The sequence below is a fragment of the Piliocolobus tephrosceles genome, chromosome 14 (assembly GCF_002776525.5).
Source record: "Piliocolobus tephrosceles isolate RC106 chromosome 14, ASM277652v3, whole genome shotgun sequence".
NCBI classification, from domain to species: domain Eukaryota; kingdom Metazoa; phylum Chordata; class Mammalia; order Primates; family Cercopithecidae; genus Piliocolobus; species Piliocolobus tephrosceles.
In genome coordinates this window covers 22596501-22623492 of record NC_045447.1, presented here as the reverse complement: position 1 = coordinate 22623492, position 26992 = coordinate 22596501, and the positions used below count along the sequence as shown (strand labels likewise).

Genomic DNA, 26992 nt, shown 5'->3' with positions numbered 1-26992 from the left:
GTCATCCTGCTGTTGTCAATCTCAAAGGGAGGTAGCGAAGATAAAAGAGAGATTAAAAGTGCTCTTTGTACCTGAGTCATCATCTGATATAATCTTTCACATCCATGACACATAGATCTCCCCTAGTGTGGTGGGAGCACATGGAGAACCCAGGGCCCACAGAGGTGAACGGCTTGCTCAAGGTCACATAGCAGCTCTACTTCAGGAGCAAGACTAGACCAGAGGTCTCTACCTGAGGAGACAACAGAGTATAGTAGTTAAAATTCTGGAGTCCAAAGAGATCTGGATTGAAATCTGGTTCTGCCACATACTAGCAGCCTGAGACCAGAAAGTTTCTTAAATTCCTTCAGATTCATTTCTCATATCTTTAAAAAAAATGATAATTTATACATCACGGAGTTGTTAGAAGTATATGAAATGATATTTATGTAAAGAATGTCTTATGGTAAGCAATGAATTAAATGATGATGGTGATGAGGATGAGGATAGTGAAGATGAGGAGGGAGAGGAGGGAAAGGAAGAGAAGGAGAGAACTCAGCACTATTTCTATAAGTCCAGTATTTTACACTTCCACAAAATTCTACACTACTTACGTAAGCCCCTTGCTATGGTTCCCACACCTGCATTTGAAAGTCAGCACATTTGTTATAATTACACTCAGGACCAAGAATGGTTTTCACATAAAGCTAAATTATATTCTCGGCTCTCTGATGTCCCAATGACTGTTTCTGCATGATGCAAACCACGCCTCATCCATGCACACTGTCCGTTGAACCCATGTGATTCATCATTCACTTCATGCCCCAGCTAGTTCTGCCCAGTATAACAGTCAGCAGTGGGGAAAGATAAAACCCAAGTCATCAGGCTTTGATTAGCAAATCCTATTGAGTCAACTTCCTTGACACCTCTCAGATCCAGCCTCATCACTGCAATGGCCCTAGCTCAAGCTTCCTCATCTTCCTCCTAAACAATACCTATAGTCTCCTATCTAGTCTCCTTGCCACTAACTGTCTCCTCCCCACTGTCCTACTTTGCACTCTGAACGGGCTTTTGAAAATGCTTATCTGCCCATGTCACACCTCTACTTTCAGTCCAGTGCCTTCCAATGGTCAATGTGGTCTGTCTCTGACAACTTCTCCAAACACATCCTTCATCTCCCTGACCACACCACTTGTTCACTATCCCTCAAATATGGCACACTTTTTCATCAATATGCTTGTCTCTCTGTCCCTCATGCCCTTTTTCTCCTACTCTACCTACTGAACTCTGATAAACCCTTTGACTATGAAGGTTTTCCTGATGATGACTTGCCTTCCAATGGCAGAGTCCATTGCACCCACCCTTTCTCATGTAAAGAAGTCATTTTAGGACTGGCACAGTGGCTCATGCCTATAATCCCAGCACTTTGGGAGGCCGAGTTGGGAGAATTGCCTGAGCTCAGGAGTTTGAGACAAGGTCGGGCAGGATAAAGAAAAATTACAATACAAAAAAAATTACCAAAATTAGCTGGGTGTGGTGGTGTGCGTCTGTAGTCTCAGCTACTTGGGGGACTAAGGTGGGAGGATTTCTTGAGTCTGGGAGGTTGAGGCTGCAACGAGCTGTGTTAGTACCACTGCACTGCACTCTAGCTAGGGTGACAGAGTGGGACCCTGTCTCTTAAAAAAAGTCACTATAATAACTATTTATTAAGAACTTTTGTTTTCAAGTACCCAATGGCTTTATATACATCATCTAATTTAATCTTCCCAACAGTCTTTGAAGTAATATATTTATCCCTTTCACAGATGAGAAAAGTAAGGCTTAGAGAGGTTAAGTAAATGCCAGCTAACCTGAGCTTATTAGTTAGCAATATTTGTTGAGTTTGCCTCCTAAATTTCTCTTAAGGGTTAGCCCTGCCTCATTGTAAATTGCACAGCCAATATTTAAACCCAGATTGGCTTGACTCCAGAGTGTCTGATTTAGTTAGCTAAATTCTGGGAGTTCCTTAAGGGCAGGAGCTAGATCCTGTTCATGTTAGTACCCCAAACCTGGAAATCAGTACTCAGGTATTGGTTGGAAGTTAGACTTAGTTTTTGACTTAAGATGGAGAAGGAAGGTACTGCACTTAGTGGCCCTAGCAGGTAGCGTGCTTACACAGTGCTTATCATTTGAAATTACTTTGTCTGCTCAAGTTTAGATCTCAGTATCTCAATACCATCACTATCTACAGGATTTGGGCCAGGTCTGCCTAAACCTGAGTTTCTTGAATTGTAAAATGATCACCACAACAGCACATGACTGTTTTGCCCATGGTTAAATGAGATAAGTATGTAGAGCCATCGGTATGATGAGGATTCCTTAAATGGTAGTTACCAGCATTTGTCTGTAGGGCACACTTTATCACAAAGTCTGCTGAAAGAAGATATTTCTTTACCATCCAGAAGGATGAAGTCATTTAGGGGTGATTTCCTATGCACCCCTAACACACACCTTTGTGTGTTCACAACTTCTTTATATGGCGGTGAAGACTACACAAGAAGTCTCATCCTTCACAGCATATTGTGACATGAGCTTCCCTGGCAAGTTCCATGGCAGCGTATGGATCAATCTGGTCATGCAGAGGCCAGGGCACCATACCTTCCAGCTTCATTTACGCGTCAAGAATGTTTCTTTTTTTTAACTACACACTTCTCTTTGGGGGTCTTGTTATTGCATTAAATTCCACCATGGTGACCACTTCTCTTTGAGTTAGGTTTTTGACTCTAGTTACAATTCACATAGCTGACAGAGCTGTTAATCGTTAATTCTTTCTTTTAATCAGAATTATCTAGGCCTTTCCCACCCAGATTTTCCTGGATATCTGCCCAAGACTCACAGTATTATGCATATTGTCTCTGTCAGGAGAAAAAAGAAAAAAATAAACAAAAACACTATATATTGCATTGGATGTGTGTTAACTCCTTTATCATTCAAGCTGAGAAACAACCCCTTGAGGTGGGACCAGCATTGACTCCACTTTGTTGATAAGAAACCTGAGGTCAAGTTACTCCCTTAAGGGCAATAGCTGGTGAATAGCAGTGTTGTCAGACTCAAGCTAAATCAGGCTCAGACCACCACACCAGCACACCGAGTGTTGTAATTTTCTCCAACTGTTGAGCTAAATTGTTCCTCAGGTTGGGTCAAGACAACGGAAAGCTACAGCAACTGGATAGCTCTCTGAAAACCTGGGACCCAGGCCCAGCAAACTGATAGCTCTCTGAAGGCCCATGTATATCCAGGAAGTGGTATACATGAGAGGCATTTAGAAGCTCCACCTGTATACTTAGAGAAACATAAACCCAATAATAGTAAACTTCCTGAAAAAGTGCCTTAGAGCTTAGACTGTGAGAGGTTGAGAAGCTTCCTAGGCACCAAGGTTGGAAGAATCCCTTTCTGCCTTTTTTGCTTTTGTGTTACCTATTTCCCCATATGAATCGGAGTCCTGGGGGCAAAAATGTCCTCAGTATGTAGGTTATTGGGAAGGGGATTATCAATCTCATCAACATTCGCCAAATTGAGAAGTGAAGTAGCCATTGTTTTTTCTTTTTTACTCACCACTATACAAATGAGGATAGGCATATTTTGAATGGCTTATGTTTTATTGATATTCAGTATCTTTTCCTCTTGTGAAACCCCACAGTGCTATACTCTCTTCTCTTAACAGGTGTCATCTTTGCATTATGATATACCTGACCTACATCCCATCTGCTCAAGCTAGGTAGCTTATTTGAGCTAATACAAGGGTGTTAAGAATTTATAACACCTCTTTGTACTCATTACCCTCCCAGGGAAGGGTATACTGGAAGCAGTGCAATTATCATTTAAAAGGAGATTTCAATTACACCTCAATAAAGCTGTTTCAAAAATAGATAAATAAAGGGAGATTCCAATGTTGGAATGTCTCCCCCTAAGCTACCATCACCTCCTTCATGGAAAATGACAATGGCACCCCTCTCTTTAGGGCCTTCTCCAATCCATTCTTCATCCTGTAGTGGGAATGATTTTCTTAAAGAGCAAGTTGACTATTTTAGTTATATAAATAGTCATGGATGCTCCAAGACAGTGTCAAGCTTCATGTCCAAAGCTTCCAATGCCTTGCCAAGCTCCCAGCCTCACCTTTTGACACTTGTTACTTTGATCCCTACTCTTAAGGAAAGTTTTCAGTCCTTGAAAGAGGTGTACTGTCTCTTGTCTCTGGGCTTTGGTTCATATCCCCTCTTGCTGGAGCAAATCCCATCTTTTTTTTTTTTTTTTTTAAGTTTTCAACTAGGCTGGATGGAGTCCAGTGGCACCATGTCGGTTCACTGCAACCTCCGCCTCCCAGGTTCAAGCAATTCTCGTGCCTCGGCCTCCCAAGTAGCTGGGATTGATTACTGGCGCAAGCCACCATGCTATTTTTTATTTTTTGTATTTTTAGTAGAGATGGGGTTTTGCCATATTGGCCAGGTTGGTCTCAAACTCCTGGCCTCAAGTGATCGACCTGCCCTGGCCTCCCAAAGTGCTGGGATTACAGGCACGATCCACTGTGCCTGGCAAGCAAATCCCATCTTTTTTGACCTCTCTGTCTGGCTTATTTCTCCTCATCCTTTGGGTTTAGGTATCACTTTTTCAAGGAAGCATTTCAAGAGCCCTCCAGTGTGTCTCATGCTCCAACAGTGAATGCAGAGAACCTCCATTCTTCCTCTAGCACAGCTTGAAATGATCAGACTCCTTCTCTATAATTTCCACTGGGCCATAAGTTCCCTGAGGGAAGGAAGCTTCTCTGTCTTTAGTTGCATATGCTCTGTGACTGGCACAGGGTAGATACTCAGCAAGTGAATAAACAGAGGTCTCTCAAGAACATTCCTTTGGTAAGAAATACCACCCAAGCAGAAAGAGAGACAATAGGAATTTTTAATGCATGGACAGGCCTGCAGGGGACTCTGGGCAGACTCACAGGTAGCAGGAAGAGGCAGGGTCCCACAAACTCAATAATGTCCAGCAAAAAAGAGAGAGAAGTCCTTAAAGACCCATGCTTCCTCACTGCAACCATCCTCAGAGCTTCCTTCCTGGTGCTGAAGAGGTCAAAACTGTCTCCTCTAGGGGTCAGGTCAAAACTGTCCCTCCATAGGTCTCCTCCAGGGGTCCATGGCAGGAAGAAAGCAGAGTGTGGCAGGAAGGAGGAAGAAGAGCAAAGGCCGCTTGGTCTCCACCTGAAAACTTCTGCCTCAGGACTGACAGCCATCCATAAGAAAAGGTTTAAAAAGGAGAGACTTTTGATAGAGTCAAATAATATCTTTGAAAAAATAAAAGATAGAGAAAAATGAATAATTCCATTGGTTACAAAGGTCTCTGTCCACTATCCACAGGAGAAACCATTTGCTTTGGCCTTGCTGGCAAGTTTCATCTGCTAGGCCCATCCTCAGCTGTCCCCCAGCCCACCCAGGCCCCAGGATCCAGGAGAATACTGCTCCCCCTCCCATGGAGAGTCTCTGTGCTCACGGAGGGCGATACCCTCCCTCACCGGCCCTTGGACTCCCCGTACGTGTTCCGGGCCATTGACACCATCTTCTCCTCACACGTGATTTTGGTGTCCTTGAGGATGCTGTACCACACCATGCCTGCAGGCCGGACCTCCTCGCTGCGGCAGAAAAGATAGGGCACCGTTTCCACACGGCTCTGGATGTAGGCACTCCGCAGGAGGCTGGAGCAGTGGCTACTCACCCTCTCCAGCCGCCGTAGAATCAGGTGGGCCTTCCTGAAAGGTAGGATGAAACAGCCATGATTAAAGAAGCCCAAATCAAGAGTTAGGCCTTTGAGATAGTGAGTAAATGTCAACAAACAAATGAGAACTTCTTCTCCCAATCATTTCCTATCTATTCCGGATCGGAGTGTGGAACTTCAAACACTTACTCAAAAATTACCCCAGAACCTGTCTTCTTCAATTGTGCGATGTGTTAAAAAAAATGAACAAGAGTCATAGCTTTTAACCTAATATTTTTACTTCTAGGATATGGGAGCCCTAGGAGTTTGAAGGCGACCAGCCTTGGACTCTGATCAAATAGATATTATTATAATGATTAAAAAGCAACAAGAACAACTAAAAGTTATTGACACCATATGCTAGACACTGGGTATGCACGTTACATACATTTTAAATTTTTTATTTAGCCTTTATAACTATCCTGAATATATTGTCTACCCCCTTTTAATGGGTGAGGAGTTCAAGCAAGGCTCAGAATAGTGACACTACTTGACTAAGGCAAACATCAAGTTGGCCACTGGAGTTGGAAATAATCTAAATCTAGGCCTGACCACCCACAGTCCCTTTCTAACTGTCTGTGTTCTCATTTCATGAACTTTTTCACACTCTTTTCTCCCAGTCTGGAAACTTTGAAATCTTGCCCTTTGTGATTCCCTTTCATCAAATATATATATGTCCCCAAATCAGAACTTTTCTGTGTCTCATTTTTTTCCATCTTTAAAAAAATGATGATGGTCTTATTCTCAAGTTGAGTATGAGAAATGCCTAACGCCTGATATAGAGCTCAGAGTAAGCTTCTAATAAATGATAGCTCCTCTTATAACGGATTGCTGGAACGAGCCCTCAGGATCAAGGTTACGCTGAAGACTAGCCTTACCAAGAATCATTCTGTACTATGGAGGATAACCTTAAGAACTTATCTAGAGCCCTATAGGATGCTGCTGGGAGAAATCTGATGGCTGTATAGACAAATAAAGCCAGGAAGGATTGTTGCAATCACCTAGTCTAGGGTTTTTCAAAGGTGGCACTATCGACATTCTGGGCTAGATATTTTTTTTGTTGTGGGAACAATCCTATAGGACATTTAGCAGCATCCCAGGGCTCCACCTACCACCAATAGTACCCTTGCCCCAGTCGTGAATTGTCAAAATTCTTTAGACATTGAAGAATTTTCAATAGCACCCTTGCCCCAGTGAAACTGTCTTTAGTCATTGCCAAATATATTCTGGGGGCAATATCACCCAAGTTGAGAACCACTGACCTAGTCTGACCCACTTTCATTAAAAATGTGGAAACTGAGGCTTAGAGAAGGAACAGAATGTCTTTATACCAGGTCACATTACAAGTCAGCTTCAGTGTAAAGCTGTCTGTCTCCAAGTGGAAACCACTTTTCTCTATGTTCCAGCATCTTCAAGATGCCCAGGCACCCTGGGAGGCTACATGAGAGGTTCTCTCTCCTGCTGTCCTCTCCATGCCCCTCTGATACCACAGGAGGGAAGGAGTTTTACAACAACAGACCCCACAAATGGGAGACTGTGTTAGGCACCTGCATAGCAGCTGAAAAAGGACCAGGCTTATGTGTGTACATTTTGTGGGCACAATTTATGAGGTGCCTTTCAAAAAGTCCTCTTTGTATAGTTCACCACTTGGGTGGAATATTTCCTGAGGTGCCAAGAATTCATCACTTCATAATCACACTCTAGCCACAGTCCTCTTTCCCCTTGGGCGAGTGCCCCCCCAAGAGGAGCCTGAGGAGTTTCTTTTCCATCCCTTCCATTTGAGTTCTTGCTTCGTTCTTTAATAATTCTGTGTCCTGGGGACATTTACTTAACATCTCTAAATCTGTTTCTTCATTTGAAAAATGAGACTGTTGTGAAGTTGAAGGAGATAAAGTCATTTCTTGCTGATTTATTGAGCATTTATTATGTGGAAGAACTTCTGGTAGAAAAGATGGACAAATGGAGATGACAATACGAGTGACAAAAGCAATTATAAAAGAAGTCACGAGAGCTGTGTGAAAACAGAGGAAGGTACTTTAGGATCAAGGATGTCCAAGAAGACTTCCTATTATGTGTGAAACATGTGTTCAGTCTCCTAAATGAATAGGAGTTAGATAAAGAAGAGTAAAAGGCGGCTGGCCACGGTGACTCACGCCTGTAATCCCAGCACTTTAGGAGGCCAAGGCGGGTGGATCACAAGGTCAGAAGTTCGACAGCAGCCTGGCCAACATGGTGAAACTCTGTCTCTACTAAAAATACAAAAATTAGCTGGGCGTGGTGGTGGGCACCTGTAAGCCCAGCTACTCAGGAGGCTGAGGCAGGAGAATTGTTTGAAACCATAAGGCGGAGGTTACAGTGAACCAAGATTGTACCACTGTACTCCAGCCTGGGCAACAAGAGCGAAACTCCACCTCAAAAAAAAAAAAAAAAGTAAAGGTAAAAGTACAGAGATAAGAGATGCATAGATGTTCTGAGAATCTATGGCTGCAATACAGTGTACAAGTAGGGACACAGGGAAAACTGGAAGGAGCCAGAGTCAGGCTGCTGGAGCCTAGCAGCTAGGACAGTGGTTGTATGGAGTAATGATACATCCACAGGCTCCAGAACACCGACTGCTCAGGTTCAAATCCCAGCTCAGCCACTCACTCTGTGCGATACAGAGTGAACTGCTTTACCACTTGCTCCACAGTTTTCTTACCTTACCCACAAAATGAAAATAATAACTGTATCTACCAAAGTGTTATTTTTAAAATAAAAAATTAACAAACACATAATAAACTGTCAATAAATGTTATCTATGATTATTGTCTTGAGAGTAAGTGGGAGATTTATCAAAATACTTCAAGAAGCAAAGTAACAGGTTTGGAGCTGAACTGTTTAAAAATACTTCTGGTTGTTTGAGGAGAACTGAGTGGAAGCAGGCAAAACACAGAATTAAACCAAGTGGAGGCTGGGAGTGGTGGCTCATGCCTGTAATCCCAAAACTTTGGGAGGATGAGGTGAGCAGATCACCGGAGGTCAGGAGTTTGATACCAGCCTGGCCAACATGGTAAAACCCTGTCTCTACTAAAAATACAAAAATTAGCCGGGTCTTGTGGTATATGCCTGTAATCCCAGCTACTTGGGAAGCTGAAGCTGGAGAATTGCTTGAACCCAAGAGGCGGAGGTTGCAGTAAGCCGAGATCGTACCATTGCACTCCAGCCTGGGCAACAAGAGCAAAACTCTATCTCAAAAAAAAAAAAAAAAAAAAAGTAACCAAGTGGAGTGCACAGTGAGGTGTTAACTGTTTCCCATTGTTGTACTTACAGGTATTGGTTTGATTTTTCTCTATACTGACAAAGAAAAAAAAGCTTCTTTTCTTGGTTTGCTCATCTATGCAAAGGGAACAGCAGATGGCTCACCTCATAAAGTTATAACGAGGGTTAAGTCAGTACATGTCAAACCTTAGAAAATTACTTGGCACAAAGTAGCACCTGATGCATGCTAGAAAGTATCATCACCATTATCATTACTACCACCACCATCACTCTCATGGTCATCATCATTATTATATATCATTAGGTGTATTTTGTGTACCAGGCACTGCGACTGGTATTAACTAGTTTAAGCCTTGGGTATCTTTATAAGTCAGTGACAAGAGACTGGCAGATAGAAATATTAACAGTCTCTAATTCGGGGGCAGAGCACTGGGCTGAGGAACACTAAGCATGCTGTTGTGGGAATATAAAAGATGGACACCAATCCTCGGTTTGGAGACCCAGAGTAGTCGCTCAAGAGGATGCCACACCTGAGCTAGGTCTTCAATAATGAAACAGCATTTTCAGGTAGATGAGAAGGCAGAAGAAATTGCCCATCCCAAGTTAGACTGGAGAGAACATAAACCACTAGTTGTTTGAAATAACCAGTGCAAAGAATAGGTGGGAGACCAGTGAGCTTGGCAGGGATCAGACCAGGCAGACTCTTCCAAGTCATGATGTAGTATTTGGATTTTATTCTGGGCAATGGAGAGACATTTTCTGATTAGACAGTCACAGAAGTAAGCGATAAATATAAATAGAAAATGATGTTGGAAAAGACAATTCTTCCAACATGCCCAAATGCCCTTCTTCCAAAGGACAGACAAAGCCTCCTTTTGCATGGATTAGGAAAATATATTTGGAGTGAGAAAATGATTTTGCCTTTAAGGAACACCTTGAGTTAGTAACAAAGGCAAAGCTAGAACCAGGGTTCCTGATTCCAGAGTCAAGATGAAGTTTTGGCTCTGGAATCCCAGATTTAAATCCCAGCTCTATAAATTACAGCTATGTGGTTTGTGAGCAAATTCTTCAATGCCACTAACTCTCAGTTGTAGCATCCATAAAATGAGAATAACAATTTTGTTGGGAGGATGAGATACTATGGACAATTTGCTTAGCTCTAAGTAAATGTTAGCAATGACTGAAAGCAGAATATTATAGTGAAAAGGACACAGGCTTTAGAGCCCATAAGGGCAAGTCACTTCACCTTCCTAAGCCTCAGTTTTCTCTTGTATAAATGAAAATAGAAATACTTATTTTGTAGGGCTGTTGTTAGGTTGAAATGAAATGATGGCTATAGGCATCCAGCACAAGACTTTGTACATAACAGGCACTGAACCAATGTTTGCATTTAGAAAACAAAGAAGAGGCCAGGCGTGGTGGCTCTAGCCTGTAATCCCAGCACTTTGGGAGGCTGAGATGGGCAGATCACGAGGTCAGGAGATCGAGACCATCCTGGCTAACACAGTGAAACCCCGCCTCTACTAAAAAATACAAAAAAACTAGCCAGGCAAGGTGGCGGGCGCCTGTAGTCCAGCTACTCGGGAGGCTGAGGTAGGAGAATGGTCTAAAACCGGGAGGCGGAGCTTGCAGTGAGTTGAGATCCGGCCACCGCACTCCAGCCTGGGCGACAGAGCAAGACTCCGTCTTAAAAAAAAAAAAAAAAAAAAAAAAAAAGGAAAACAAAGAAGAATTCAGAAAGTGAAGCCATGGAGAGAAGGGTTTCAGGTGCTCAAAGACTGGGAAGAAGGAAGAGTAGGAGTGAGAGAGACCAAAGGCAAAAATGCTGTCTAATAAATTGTAGGCAATAGAGATCCATAAATCAAAAGGCTAGGCGTGCTTCAAGTTTTCCCGGGAGGGGAAATCATAGGTCAGAGTGACCACTTTTCTCAAATACTGGAAATGAAATCTTCCTCACTGGAGATAGGACCCACTGGGATAGGAAGCAAGAGGTGAGGGAAGGCCACCACATACTAATTTATTGTTTTATCAGCAGGTGAGACTGAGACAGGAATTGTTTGTGAAAGAGTCAGGAGCTGGGCCCAAATGCCACTTTGCTGGGAACAATTCTATTCCCAGCACCATTCCCCAATCAGCTGTTGACTCACTAATCAGGACAGAGACCCAATTTCTAAGGGGTCCCTGAAATGGATAAAAAGAAGACAGGCAGGAAGAAAACATTTCCATTTGCCTCCCTCCCTCCTCCCTGCCTTCTGGAGTTGAGCTAAAGTGTCTCTGAGTTAGCTGACGCCAAGCTTAATAAGAATTGAGGACATGATGTGGTTGCACAAAAATGGGAACATAACCTTCAGAAGTGGAGAGGACAGAGGTTAAGGGAAGTAATGGCTTTATTCATGGTGTCCTCGTCAGGTTCCATCTGGAGAACCACCGACACTTCTGGTAAGAGGGACACGTGTAAACTGCAGCCAGATCATGATGCTGAGGGGTGTCTAAAAGCAAGCCTGCTGAGCTGAAAGCAGGAATGGAGAGTGCCCATGGAAGAGGAGATTTAGGCCATTAGTTACATTGTTGTAGCAACAAAAGACAAATGGGCAAAAATCTGAGGGTCAGGGATGATAATGACTATAATTTATTGAGCACCCACTATGTGCCAGAAAGTGTACCTATGCAACATTATTTTACATCTAATCCTCAACACAATTTTAGAGTCTACAGGTGATAAAAAAGAGCTTCAAGCCAGTCATTGATTTGACCAGGGTGACAGGAGGACAGGGAGAAGTTTCAATCCTCTACTATAAGGCACCAAAGCATATGACACAGCCACCCTAAAACTATCAGAAGACACATTTGGCTCAAAATAATAAAAAATGTAAAGCTAAAGTCCTCTAAATTTAGAATGGTTTATTCCATGTGGCAGTGGGTTCCCCATCACTGGAGGTGATTAAATCAATTCTGTTTTAGAAAGGGGTGTGCTACAGTGGGAGTCGTAACAGGTGTTTGTCATTGTTGTTTATTTGTTTTTAATCTAAAAGGCATGAGAGCCTTGATCCACAGAGAAATATCATCTGATGACCACTCACTTCACAGCAAAATTTGCTGTGACACAATTGCCAAGCACTGAATTCCTGAGCTGAGAGGACCACTTTTGCTGAGGCTGTATTCATGACTCAAAGTCACACTGAAATTTCATCTTCAGGAAGCCTTCCAGATCTTCCCAGCTATCATAAGTCATGTTTTCCCATTTGCTGCTGAAGCATTTTATGTATTTGTGGAGATACATATCACATTTTTTCTTAGTTGTGCACATATCTTGGGATGCGATGTGGTTTCACAGGACACCAGCTGAATATCAGAAGACAATATTCTAAATTCAGACTCCAACACTTAGAGTTTAGACCTTGCAACTATGGACAGTTTACATAACTCCACATGATTCTCTGTTGCTTAATCTTCAATATCTATTGTTCAGGAGATTAAATGAAATATAAATAACTGGGCCAATAATAGATGCTCAACTAATACTTCCCACCTGCATCTTCGTCTTGGAGATGGGGGCAGGGAGGGAAGGAAGGAAGGAAGGAAGGAAGGAAATGCAAACTGACTTGAAGTGAGAAAATTTTCAGTCCTTAGCTTTCAAAACACAGCAGCTCTTCGGCAAGGGTCAATAAAGGGATGAAATGGCATAAAAGTATCATGTGGACCTAAAGAAATAATCAGGCAAGTGGGCAAAAGGTTTATGTGGATTTGTTTATAATAACAAAGAAATTGTAAGAAATATAGTTGGTTGTTAATACAAAACCAGATTAATGTGTGATACAGTCACATATTTGCATGACTAAAAGACCCTTAAAAAAGATAAAACATTGACATATGTATCTGCGGGGAAAAACTTGTACGGCATATTGTTAAACAGAAACAGGCAGATATTAGAACATAGTTCGTGGATTTGTTAAACATAGTAGAGATGATAGAGCTATGGTTGTAGACATGAACATATTCTGAAGCCTGTATCTGTTTCCCTATCTCCATGCATTTCCATATCTGTATATGGAAATACATATATACACTGTTAACAATGCAATCTCTGGGGTAGGGTTGGGATTATGTGGCCGAGAGGTGCACAATTTTCATTATTTTATATATTTCTGTATCATTTGGATTTTATATAATGAACAAGAATTATTTCAGAACAAAATCAAATGAAGGTATTTTCATTTTAAAATATGAATATATACACATATATTTTTAAGCTGATGTGATGAACTTGTGCAATGAAGCCATGGTTTTGTGACTTTCCAGTAGTTCATCAGGGTTACTTTCAAAATAAAACTCCACCAAATTTAGCCTCAGCTTGCTCCTATCCAACAGAAAGTCAGAAGCTCAGATACTGCCACTGGTTATATAACTTTAACATCAGGTTTGAAATGTGATTTGTAAGGTGACCACTGAAAATGTTTGCATTTGCTTTTTCTTTTCATCCACTCAGAAGAAATCATAAGACTTTTTCAAAAATGTGTTCTTTGATGACAGAAATGACTGAGTCTCAACTGATCCAAAGCTATTTCAGTTGGAACTGATGGGAACTTCAAGACAATAACTAACCTTGCTATATACTATCAGTGGGGAAAACAGATCCATGGGACACTTGTTCAACGTCCAAAGTCAGTGTGTTTTGTTAGTATTTCTTTGTTAGTAATAGTTAGTTGGTATTAGTATTAGTATTTGTTTCTTAATTGAAGGTAGAATGGAAGATACCTTTAATTATAAGATATGTCAACTCTTTAATAACAGCCATTCAAGAAAAGAGGAATACAATGCTTAATGTACACATCCACTGTGCACAATCCGTCCTGATTTTAGAAATGCCATTTATACAGAAAAAAGTTAAAAGTGCTTCTGAGATTATAGGAATATGACCCTAGAAGCCTAAGTCTGCTCTTGCTCCCATTATCTTAAAAATTCCGAGAGTTAATTCAACATATCCAAAGAAGCAGCTAACACTATCTTGGAGGAATACACAGTGACATCCCAGGCTTGTTTGTTTTCACTAAGAACACAGCAGGGGATGTGTAACTCTTTTCAAATCCCATGACATGTTGAGAAAGATCCTGTGATGATTTCTGCAATCTATTCGTAATGCCTGCCATGGAGGCAAGAGGAGCTGACATCATAAATACATCATTCCTGGTCCAGATAGATCAATTTCACGGAAGCAAAATGTCCTCAAAAGCTTGCTGTCTCCTCTCTCTCAATATGCTCAAACGTAACTGAAAGAATAGAGAAGCCCAAGAGTGGTCAAGGATGTTCTGACCCGAGAAAATTCTGGTCCCTGGCCACCTATGAGCTCGGTTTTTCAAGTCTCCTAATAGGAACCTTATGGTTGGGGACAGCTGGGTGTCAGCAGGTCTTCTTCGAGCAGCTGTTTGCAGTAACCTGTGATCATAAGAACTAGGCTCTGGGGGACAATGGCCTGATAGATTTATTAGGCAGAGGTAAGAGATGTCCTTTTGTCACTAAATCTTATGGGGACACATATGACCACAGATTTAGGAAAGATTTGAAAACATTTTTGGGGTTTAGTGATTACATAGTCCAAGAGAATCCTAATAGAGCTCATCTTATGATATCAGTCCTCAATGTACTCCTGGAAAAAGCTCTTATCACTCTAGTCATCCTGGGTCCCTGAGAAACAAAACTTGCAGGGCTGGAGGTGAAATGATACTAACGATGTGTCTGTTCTCTGGTCTTTATGACCTTCAGCGTTTTCTGGTTCCTTGGTTTCCCAGCTGGAAAAGACTTTGGAGTTCAGCCCTTTCATGTTACAAACGAGGTCCAGAATGGGGATGGCTTGTGTCCAAGGTCACACAACAAGTAGGTGACAAGGCTAGGACAGAATCCCTGGGCTCCTGGCTTTGGAGAAGCATCTTGCCATCTCTTATTTACACTGTGATGTTCTGCACACTTGCTAATCCTTGAAAGGCAGAGCAAATTTATCCAAATTGCTCCTCTGTTTAAAACATTTATATGGCTTCTGGGAGAAAGAAGAAACTTGTGAACAGAACTCACAAGAGCCATCATGATCCGTCCTTTGCTAAACAATCCAGCCTTGTTGTTTTTGTTTGTTTGCTTTTCCTTTTCACCTTGAACTCTCCTCTTTCACTTTGAACTCTCTTCTCCAATAAGATTTGTATTTTTAACTGAACTATATTCTCTTACCCAACCTTCTCTCATCTTCGCATTGGTAATTCCTTCTGATGAGAAGACTCTCTCCCTTCCACCTGGAGGACCCTTCTTCATTCTGTTTCTAAACTTAGAAACGTTCTTTCTTTCACAAGGATTCTTCCTTGAGCTCCAGGTCTGGATTAGTTGCTTCAACTTTCTGCATCTGGAACTTGGTCACTCCAAGTATGCTTCTGGGGCCAACAACATTAACATCACTATGAGAGCTTGTTACATTGCATTTTTTGGAATGTATTTTTTGGAATGTTAAAAGACCTCAGAGTTCATGGAATTCAATAAATGCAGAATCTCAGGCCCAACCCAGACTACTGAGTCAATTTAGATTGTAACAAGTCCCCAGGTGATTCTCAGGCACGTTAAAGTTTGAGAAGCACTGCTCTGAAATGCTCATCCATTCACATGCCAAATGCCACTGCAATTGCTGGCTGACCAATCTTTTCCTCATTACATGCTGAACCTTGTAAAGGCAGGATCTGTCACCTTCACTTGTATTTTTAGCCTCCAGTACATGGCCTGACACATAGTTAGCACATTAAATGAATGAATGAATGAATCAATCAATCAATGAAGTGAGATACCTTCAAGTCTTTTAATATTTGCAAGGACATTGCATTTCTTGGAATATTAGAAGACCTCAGAGTTCATGGAATTCAATTGTTTCCAACTGTGATCTAAAGATTCTTGAGGGCTTGGAGAGACATAAGGGATGCTTGGGATTGGGTGGGGTGGAGGGGCATAGAAGAGGAGACCCAGCAGGTGGGACTCCAGGCCACCCACTCCAGTTTCTACCAGAACGAATCTTTAGTCATCTGGTCCACACATTTAATCATCTCATTACCCAATTACTCAACAACTAATTACTTAGCACCTACTTATAAATGTGAATACGACATAAGGGATCACTAACTACACATAGTTTACATTGTAGTGGGGAAGACAGATAATATGTAAGTAAACATACAAGCAATATAAGATTCTAAATCTAGTAAGTGGAGGAAAGATAGTTAAACCATGACAGAGCAAATGGGTAGACATTTTAGAGAATTCTCTGTGGAGGTGGGCTGTGATTCCATGTAAGATTTATTTAGGAAAAAAAAAGCCACTGGTTAAAAAAAAATAACACTGTTCTAGTTCATCCTGATCATGTTATAGGTGAGGAGACTGAAGGCCAGAAAGCGGCAGAGCCCAGGGTTGCACAGTGAGTTTATTAGCAGCACGAGGATAGATTAGGAGGCAGCTTCCCTGATTCCTGCTGACATAATCAGTGTGGGATGTTGGAGCAATCTCACATATCCTCCTGGAGACTAGAAAGACCAGAGGAGGAGGAAGTTGGGTGACAGGGTGGGGACGTTCACAGACAGTGGCTGGTGACTGCCTGACTAGGGGTTAGCAGGTTATCACAGTCCATTACTGAGTGGATTGCCCATCCTTTGTGGGCGGCCTGGCGGCCTTTCCAGAAGATTTATGTCCTGGAGGCCCATAAAGGATTCCAGGAGGCTGTAAAGACAAAGTCAGAAGTGGAGCTCTGGTTTAGCTTCCACACAAACTCCCTGAGCCCTCTGGGAAAACCCAAAAGAGTGGAATGCCTTCCTCCGTCCATAGGCAAGATGGCAGCTGAGATGACTCACACAGCAGCTTTCATCTGGGGCTCTTCACTTCTGCCTGCCAGTCTGGCCCTCTTTTAGGTTTTATCTAAAGAACCTTCCTTTCATGTGCAAGGGAGAAAGTTAAAGTCCAGGACCCAACAGAACTGATAAGGCCTTGCCCTGGGGTGAGATCCCTTTTATCCCTGGACCAAGCTCTCATTTCTGTCCCTGAGAGCCTAAAATTCTTGAAGGGCCATTGCAAATGTTCTAAGGGCTCAGGGTGAGAGCTCAAGGCAGAACTGGCCTCCATGTCAAACTCTGCACAACTCTGGGCAGCTCATTTTGCCCCATGGGACCTCAATTTCCTTATCATCCAAAAAATGGCATTAATACCCTATACGGTCATTTCGAAGTTTTTAAAGCATGAAGTGCTGCCCACTAAATATTTCAGGAAGTTATGCGATTCTCTCCAATGCACCAATGCCACCCTGGCCTAGAATGCTATGCTGTCTTCCTGGGACTATTATCACAACAGCCTCTAGAGTCTCACTGCCACTTTCTTACCTTGACCCCTATAATCAAGCCAGAGGGATCTTTCTCCTTTGATGGCGTGATAATATTATTCCTTTTTGTGAAAAATACTTGAAAAGCTTACCATTACCCTAAGGAGATAATACCAACTTCTTAACCTAATTTAAAGAGCATTCAGGATCTGGCTCCCACTGACCTCCCCCTTATTATCTCTTACCACTCCTGCTGTCACACACTTTGTTGCAACTACACGGAAATTCTTTAGTTGCTCCAAACACAGTGTTTACCAAAGTGTAGGCTGAGTTCCTCTAGGGTAGGGAAAGGATTTTAGGTGGTACTCAAGATGATCACAGACCCAGTATTAAACAAAAATGAATCACATTTGCAAAAGTGGTTAGATTAGCTCTTGCATTCTCTTCCCCTCTTTCAGGTTACTTCAAAAAGAAAACATTGGGCCGGCCGGTGGCTCATGCTTGCAATCCAAGCACTTTGGGAGGCTGAGATAGGCGGATCACTTGAGGTCAGGAGTTCGAAACCAGCCTGGCCAACTTGGTGAAATCCTCTCTCTACTAAAAAAATTTTTTTCAAATTAGCCTGGCATGGTGGTGGGTGTCTATAATCCCAGCCACTTGGAAGGCTAAGGCAGGGGAATCGCTTGAACTCAAGAGGCGGAAGTTGCAGTGAGCCAAGATAGCACCATTGCTCTCCAGCCTGGGCAACAAGAGCGAAACTCCACCTCAAAAAAAGAAAAGACAATCTTGGTTTGGGGCTGTGTCTTTAACACTTCTCTAACTAATCTCCCTTTTGAAGGGACTGCCTCAGGCTCTGCTAGAATTGAACAACATTGTTTTCTGTTTTTTGTCTTGTTCCACTTTTGTTGATTTTGTCCATTGTATTGAAGGGTTAGGTTTAATTTTCTATTAAGGGAAGATGGTGTTGGTTTTTCTTTTACAAGATGATGTTGTGTTTTCTGTTCAAATACATTTTTAATAAGAAGTGAATCTAAGAAAGAAATACAAAATAAAATATATATGGTGGTGAGATAGCAAAAGTCATAAAAGTGGTAGGCAAATGATCCAAAGTTGAGAAGAAAACTTCCACTGTCATGTAATATTTTCTCTTCTGAGCATTCCGTCGGGTAGTTTCTCTACTCCAAACACCTATCCTTCTCCCCAGCAACCCTCACCTACCTTACCCCAACTGAAACCTTAGGCCTCAGGCTCTCAGCCCCAGTGCAGCTTCATTGGGTGACCTAGACCAGATGCCTATGTCTCATGTGTGTTCCCAAAGAGTTCTGTTCTTCTGCTATCATGACACTTATTATTCCTGCTCTACATAACTGCCTGTTTAACTACCTGCAACAGGAAGTTATATATAGGTAGCAACCATTTCTACCTTTTTACCATTGCATTGTCAGCAGCCACCACATAACAGGTGCTGTTAAATATATGCTGAATGGATGAATGTTGCTAGATGCAAGACATAAAATGCAGCCACCAGTGCATATACTGCTTTATGAAGCTTTAGATGATAGTGACTGTGCCTTAGTTGTTTGAATCATTGCTGATTTCTGGCATAGTGACTGGCATGCAGGACAAAAATAAAGCCTTCATACATGTTGAATTCATAAATTTATGTAGTCATGTTCACTAATGGACTTTAGTCAAAATCATAGCTATTTACTGTAGAAAAACTCAGACTTCTTATGGAAGACTGAGAAAGGCCCTGGATTATGCGTCATGGCCCTGCTGCTGTTCTCCTCCGTGATCTTGGTTAGGACACAGGCCTTCAAAGAGCCTAAGTTTCCTATCTGTAAAACGAGGTGGGAGATGAGCAAGGAGAATGATTAATGCAAAGAACATCAATGCCCTTTCCCTATGAAACATTCCAGGAGTGCAGGAATCTAAAGTTCCAAGATTCTTTCATTCTCCCTGCTCATTTTCTATTTTTAGCCTTGACACGACTAAGGTGATAATCACCCTTATTTACTTGATAAAACCTATTCTCAGCCTATGGGGAAAGGGTCCAGAAAAGTCAACTGGAAGCAAAAAGAATATGCCCTTCCAATCACACAAATACGTCCATACCTGGGCCCCAGCTCATCCTCACTTCTCCAGACGAAGTCACCAAATTTTTCATAGTGAGAGTTGTAGTGGTGCTGGACTCGGAACAGCATCGAGGCTGAGACCTCCATCAGGGTGTTGTAGGCCATCTGCTGCTCCTTTCCACTTGTGTACCCATTGTACAGATTGTAGATCTTGTCAGCTATTTCTGAGAGGTCAGAAGGGCAGAAATTGATCACTGGGTGGTGAAAACAAGTAAGGATATAAGCATGGGCTTCAGTGGTGAGATAGTTTGCTTGCATAAGCTCTGGGAGCAGACAAACCTTAATTCCATCAGGAATACGTTATTGACTGGTTGTGTTTGGTTTCCTATCATCTGGAGGTAATGATGTCTATTCTGGAGGTGCATTGGGAGAACTGAATTAAAGAGTGGATACAAAGCACTCAACACAGGGCCTGGCACAAAGTTAGTGCTCATAATTGCAAGCTTAATTATCAATATAATTATTGTACCTGTGATTTTATATACAATTGGCTTTAATAAACTGTCTTGGATAATCTCAACACCCTCCTCCTATTTCCCCTTTGTTGTATTTCCAACACATTTCTGTGATCAGGTTTGATAGGTCCCCATTTGAAACACATTTCAAAGAAAATCCAAAGGCTTCTGCTTGCTGTTCATGGTTATTCCTACTGCTTCAGTTACTCCTGCTAATGAAAGTAACTTCAATTCATCATGAGTAGAAGGTATATTCTTTCAGCTTCAAAAACCCTGATCGAAATCTCTATGTGGCTCTAAATCATTACTGACAACAGTTGCCACTAGGAGAATCTGGAAACTTAGAGTAAAAATGGGAGGAACATTTATGTTACCCTATTTTCTACTCTGATTTTTATTTGTACTTTTTTTTTTTAAAAACAATGGACATGTGTTATTTTAAAATAAAAATTTTTAAAATTTATCAGGAAAATACTTCAAATCCCGTCTCCTTTGGTAGCATATAAAACATTTATAATTGAGTTTATTATCGAGCCATCTGCAGAAATGTCTGTCTCACCACCCACAATGTGAATTCCTAAAAGGTGGAGACCATGTCTCTACTGCATTGCTTGAACTTTTGAGAAATAATTGTTCAACTTTAAGTAGACCACCAGGACTTATGAGCCACTGTCACATTTTGCTAGACTTGATGTAGAAACTGCATCTACACAATGCTCAAGAACTAAGTATATGGTGTATCTGATTGACTAATTGTACTTTTTTCAGGTGTTTTTTTGCCTGCTGTTTACACCATGAACCAGGAGCAGCAAAAACATTTAATCTTGCATGCTAACTGACTGATAATCACTGATGGTAGCTCTCTGCTGAGGATTCTGAGGCCACCATGGGACTGGATGGAACAGCATGCTGTGATCTGCTAATGATGTCTGCTATGGGCACCACAAGGTGAAATGGTCTTCTAGGTGCCATCTCTTTACTACTCTAGCAAAGACAAGTGGGAGAAAATGATTGGTCCCTGAGAAATCTAGGCCAAGGGACAAGACACAGTCATGGGGCTCTGACTCCCTACCATTCCAGGCCTGTAAGTCAGAACACAGATCATCTCTCTAAAAGAGGGGGAAGTCTTTCCACTGCCAAAGATATTGCTAGTTAATCTTAATTTTTCCCTTCATGAATTTGATTAATTTAGCTCCATGTTCCTCCTGTTCCCTTAGTGCCTGCCTTCACTTTCTTCTCCCTGTGCCAGTGTATTGGTGTATGTGTGTGTGTATGTGTGTATGTTTAATGATTAGTGACTGTTGGGTACAGAACTTAGGGGAAATATGGGAGTTACCTTGGAGTTGAAAAACTGGGTTACCTACCTTCTGCCTTGTTGTCATCTACCAGTGGACAGGCCGTCCTCAGGGTCACCGTGCTTAGCTCTGAGTGCCTCCCTCGTGTATCCACAGCATATAGAGTGAACCTGCAGCACAGCAAGAAAACAGAGCACCAGGCTGTGACTTCACAGAAGGCCCTGGGAGTTGCAGGGAAGAACACAGAGTCATGGCACATTAGGCTACAGGAAAAATGAGTTTTAAAAAAGAATGATAATTATAAAGTATTTATTGAGCACTAACTGCCTACTTGGCACTTTGCACTTCATCTCAGCCTAAAAGGGAGGGATTTTTTGTCATCCACATCTTGTCAATGAGGACACTGAGACTTAGATTGTGTATCTTTCCACTGTCTCAGTTCCCGAGGGACAGAACGGGGGTACTGAATTCAAGCCATCTGAGTCCAGGGTCTGAGAAGTGAGCCCTAATGCTATCCTTTATGGCTGGATATACCCATTTATATATTCATTAGTTTACTCATTTAAGAAATGTTTATTGAGCATTTACTCCACACCAGGAAGTACTTTAAGTGCTAAGGTTATAAAGATGAACAAGAGAGTCAAGGTCACAGATCAAAAAAATAAGTAAAAATCAAAAAGTAAAAACAAAAAATCAGATAATCGTTTAGTGTGGAAGAAAATATACCAGAATAATGAGAGAAAGACTAATGCGGGAGTGTGGGGAGTATAGGCTTCAGAATGCAGCCCATGAAAGCCTTCCTGAAGAAGAATCTTTAGGACCTAAGACCTGAATAGTGAGAAAGAACTGGTTTATGGAAGGAAGACCTGGGGAAAGAGCCTTCTATGTAGGATGCTGAGGAAGTACAAAGGTCCTGAGGAGAGAAGGAGCCCAGACAGTTGAAGAAATGGGTAGCCAGTATGGCTGAAACAAAGGGAGATGAGGTAAAAGGTTGGTGGGAACCTTGTAGGCCATGCCAGGGAGACTGGGGGTTAATCTGGCTATAAGGCATATCCCCACCTTTCTGTGATGTCATCCAAAGCTCCATGCTATATTGGTGGGAGCAGACACAGCCTATGTGGCCTTAGAAGGGAAGAACTGGTAAAATGTAGACCTGGTAGATTCAAGTCTAATCCAGAGCACTTAATTCTTTCTAGAGCAGCCTCTGTCCTCTGTCCTATCTTGGGGAAGCTCTGTGACCCTTGTATTCCCAGATCTCCAAGTTCTACAGTTAAGCAAAGTCTAAGAAGGGAGCAGAAACGACTTTCTAGGTGATGTGAGCCTTGGAGGCCAAGAAGAGTCTGAATAGAAGAGTTGAGCATCTGAGTGCTCTGTCTGCATCATGCCATCCTTTTTCACTAGCTTTTAAGGGTAGAGGCAGTAGTGTGAAGTGGGTAGAGGGTTCCCTACATTAAGCAGAAGAGACTGGGGTCCTAATGGCCCTATTTTCTTAACTCCTTCCCTGCATCTCAAAGTATCCCATGTTATAAAATAGGCAAAACACTATGATTACCAAGTTTCAGAATGGTGAGCCCTGATTGGCCATACTTACTTGCACTTAACAATTATAAGTTGGTTATACAAATTAATTATTAAGTGCTAAGACCCTAATATGTGTCAAGCACTGAGCTAAGAGTTACCTACATTAACACAATTAGTTCCCCGACACAATCCTAAATGACAGGTACTATTACTCTCTTTATTTTATATGTGAGGCTCAGAGAAGGGAAACAGCTTGCCCAGAACCACTGGTAATTACTAGGATTGGCAATTTAAACCTTGGTTTCTCTGACTCTAAAGTTCATACATGCAACCACCCTAAGCTGTTGTCTTCTGATCACAGTTCTATAGAAACCAACTCTGTAAAAATGTGATTCCATTAGCTACATTTGCTGAACCCCAACTATGTTGAAGCAGTGCCATCTCATACGTTTTCTGATCTTATGAAAACATGCTAAAATAATCACCCTCATTATCTACACCTTTCAGAAGATAAAACTGAAGACTAAAAAAATTAGCAATGTGTCCAAAGTCACAGGTTCAGAAAATTAAGGAGCCAAGACGATCATCTGTCTTACTCTAAAACCCACGCTCTTTGCTCTCAGCTGCCATTTTATTGCTCCCACTTGCAAGCTCAGAGGATCAGATCTGGGTTACCTACATGGGCCCTGCCAGCTTTGACTTCCCATGACCTGAAGCCTCAAAGGTTGTTTTAATAAAGGGTACCATGAGTCAAAACTTCTTGGTACAAAGGAAGCAGGGGGTGACAGAGGAAGGCACCCGGTCTTGGAGATGGCCATATGTGGGTTCATATTCCAGTTTTACTGACTAGCGTTGTGAACTTGGGCAAGTTGCTTCACCTCTCTGAGCTCACTGCACCTGTCTGCACCCAGCAACTGTGATAGAGAGACTGCCACCCACCTCACAAGTGCAGTATGGATAGATGTGAAATTTAAGTGCACTGTGAGGTAAGTTATCATTGCAAAGCCATGCAGAAGGGTTGAGAACAAGATCATAAATAAATTCGAGGAGGTGAGAGTAAGCAAGTGGCAAGGTGGGAAGTGAGAACAGCATTGGGCAACATTATGTAAGCACTTATCATCCACATATGGACCCATCTAGAAAGTGGCAGAGGCAAGATGTAAACGCTAGCATGCATGTCCCAGAGTGCATACACTTCAGCTTGGGTATAGCATATTGTTGTCATTTAACACAGTGCTAGGCACATAGTAGGCACTTGATAAATACTGGTATGAATGAATGAATCAAAGCATACCATCTCTCATTTCTCAATTTTAGTTTCTCCATCAATAAAATGAGGTTAGTTTCACAGACAGTACATGGTTGTCTCAAGGATGACATGGAGTGATGCATGAGAAAGTGGCTTGTAAGAAGAGGATTTTTATAAAGACCATAAATAGAGCACTTATTAGTGCAAGACAATACATTTTTAAAAATGCTTTCTTGGAGTTAGAAGACGTATTTCAACCAACAGAAACATGGAAGGCTTGTAGTGAATAGAATATATGAATGAAAGTTCAAAATATGAAAAGTAGGAATATGTTTTAACACTGCTTTCTCATAGGCCACTTATGTTCCTGTGGTGCTTCTGCAATCCATTTCCTCCACCCAAGAGGGCCCAGGGTCATCTCGCTGCTTAGCCAAGGAGCATGAATAAGAGAGCCCCCACCATGCTGGGGAAGAAGTGGTCTTAGGTATTCATGCCATAAAAACTGGGTAGAATCCTTGCTTTCTCCAATTGCTGGCTGAACATTCTTTGGGAAGTCACTTCACCTTCTTTGAGTCTCAGTCTCCTCACCTGTAAAATAGCGTGAAAGTATCCATATCTCACAAGTTGGGGGTCAAGACTTAGTGATACAATGACAATAATAGACCCAGTTCAATCTTTGCTCCCTAAAAGGTAGCTTCTAGTTTTGTTATTATAGTAACCAAACATGCCAGTGGGGACCTCGAGATGGAGGAGGCCTCACACAACCCTGCTGGGGGTAGAGAAGGAGGAAGATGTCAACCTCACAGTCCTGGGTCAAAAGTCACAAGGCCATGCGCTTTCTGCCTGTCTCAGATATAATTGTAGAACTGTTCCAGAGGCACATCTGAAAGCTGTTAGGGGACCAGGCAGGGCCTGGAGGGGTTATTTGCGAAGGGTAGAAAGTGGCGGTCCCTGATAATGAAGGAGAGAGGGAGAAAGAGACAGAGAAAGTGGGAAGTAGGGGGACAGAGACCAAGAAACAGATACAAATATATACCGCAAGGAAATCCATACAGCAGGAGAGCGAAAGAGTGAGAGCCAGGGACAGAGAGAGACAGAGACGGAGACTGAGGAGAGGGAGAGGGAGAGGGAGAGTAATCAGACCTCTGAGTTTCTCAGGATCAGAAAGAGTGTTAGCTTCTCCCTGCTCACTTCTGTCATCGTCTCTCTGAAGCAAGCTGAGGTTCACTGATAATTTGAACTAAAACTCCTGTACTATCAACTCCCAATCTTGATTTTATAAGTGAAGAAACCAAAGCCCAGAAGGAAAAACAACTTGTGCAAAACCCAATTGCCAATAAGTTCATACTAAAGACTCTGGCATTCCTGACTCCTCCTCCAGTGCTCTCTCCTACATTTCCATGCCCTGGCTGATTGAGGTCCAAGTCTACTTATGGGATGCTTTCATTATGAAAGAGGTGGCTCATAGATAACATTGGATGGTCTATTTAGGAACCTGGAGCTCCAGGCCCAAACCATTGCTATTCCTTTGCTTGGCCTTATTTCAGGGGAAGGAAGGTGGCTGACACCTGAATTTGAGTACCAGTTTGTCCACAGACTGCATGATATGAGATCTTGCATACCTACAGTAATACAGCCTCAGTGTATTGGGAGGTTGAAATCCAAAGAAACCCACTGTGTGGGGAAATGCTTTGGGATGACTACTCCAAAGTATTTTTCAGTGTTTCATTGTCATCCTCAGGACATCATCTTCATCATCCTTAGGACAAAGGCCATCACTCTCAGGACAAACTCCTCAACTTGGAACCCCCTCATTTGAGCTCTGGTCAGAGGTCTAGGTGTGCTTGCTGACCTTCCTCCCTACTCTGTTTCACAGCAGAGACATCTCCAGCTGCTGATGGTTCCAGAATACAGATCCCACCTCTGAACCTTTCCACCGACGGCACCCTCTGGCTGAGTCGCTCATCCCCTTCTTCACTTGACCCCTTTCCACCCTGTCCTTGAAGCATCACTCAAACCTTACCTCCTCTGGAAAGTCTGCTTTGACCCATCTGAAAAGCTGCTTAGCCCTCTTTTTCCCCTGCATGGTGCCCATGCCACATCGTGCACATGTCACACAGCTAGGTCAGCACCCCTTCACTTCTCACTTGCCCCTATGAGTATGTGACTGTCTTCAGGATCAGAATATGGTTCTGCTCATCTCTAAACACCTACACCTGGTGCACCAATGCTCAGTACACACAGGTCAGAATGAATGAGCCTCATGAATGAGGCTCATTTCCCTTTCCTGGAAATCAGTCTTTCCATCTGTAAAATGAACAGAAGATGACTAGATTGAAGGGTTACTAAAATGAATGGAATAACAAGAGGGCTAAAGGCATGGCTTTGGAATCAGACAATCTGTTGTTAAATTCTGGCTTCTCGTACATTGGTTTTGTGTAGCCTTATCTCAATGTACTTACCTGTACAATGGGCATCATAATATTAAAACTCACCATGGAGGGTTCTTGTTAGAATAAAAGACAGTGCAGCATGGAAAGTGCTTAGCACAATTCCCGACATATGCTATGCAATAACCAATAAGCAATCAATCGCTTTTGGCATCATCATTAGGGTTAGTACTAAGCCACTGCCCAAGGCTCTGACTTCACCCCCAATGAGAGTAAGTGGTCCCAGTGGAGATCAGAGGAGGGTGGGTAGAAAGGAAGCTGTTGTTGGTCCCATCGAAGACCCCCAGACCTCCTCACAGCAGGGGTGAGAGAATGAAACCAAGAAGTTAATTGGCGGTGAGAGCTTCTCACAGATCTGACAGGGGGTAAGAGCAGGGACAGAGCCCTAGAGGCCCACGTCAGGCCCGGGTCCCCGAGAGTACAGGAGAATGCGTTTGAAGTCTCCAGGCCAACGCCTGCTCTTCCCCAGCCACAACATGATTTAGGCATTCTGGGGAGGCAAAAGTCTCCTCGCTGATTTGAAGGGAAACAGATGTTTCC

At 42.4% G+C, this 26992-nt stretch overlaps 1 protein-coding gene across 7 annotated transcripts in view; it reads right to left on the bottom strand.

Moving 5' to 3' along the window:
• Nucleotides 1–2774: 2774 nt before the first annotated feature.
• Nucleotides 2775–26992, bottom strand: part of ASTN2 (astrotactin 2) — a 997023-nt gene continuing 972805 nt past the window's right edge. For 2 of the 7 annotated variants that reach the window (XM_023223654.2, XM_023223656.2), the window contains exons 21-23: nt 21302–21402; nt 19463–19646; nt 2775–5755 (exon numbers count right to left, since the gene is read on the bottom strand). In XM_023223654.2, the coding sequence (XP_023079422.1) occupies nt 5518–5755; nt 19463–19646; nt 21302–21402 (523 nt within the window). In that variant the 3' untranslated portion in view covers nt 2775–5517. The remainder of the gene's footprint in view (nt 5756–19462; nt 19647–21301; nt 21403–26992) is intronic. The other 5 variants (XM_023223658.2, XM_023223659.2, XM_023223660.2 and 2 more) reach the window with 5 other exon arrangements.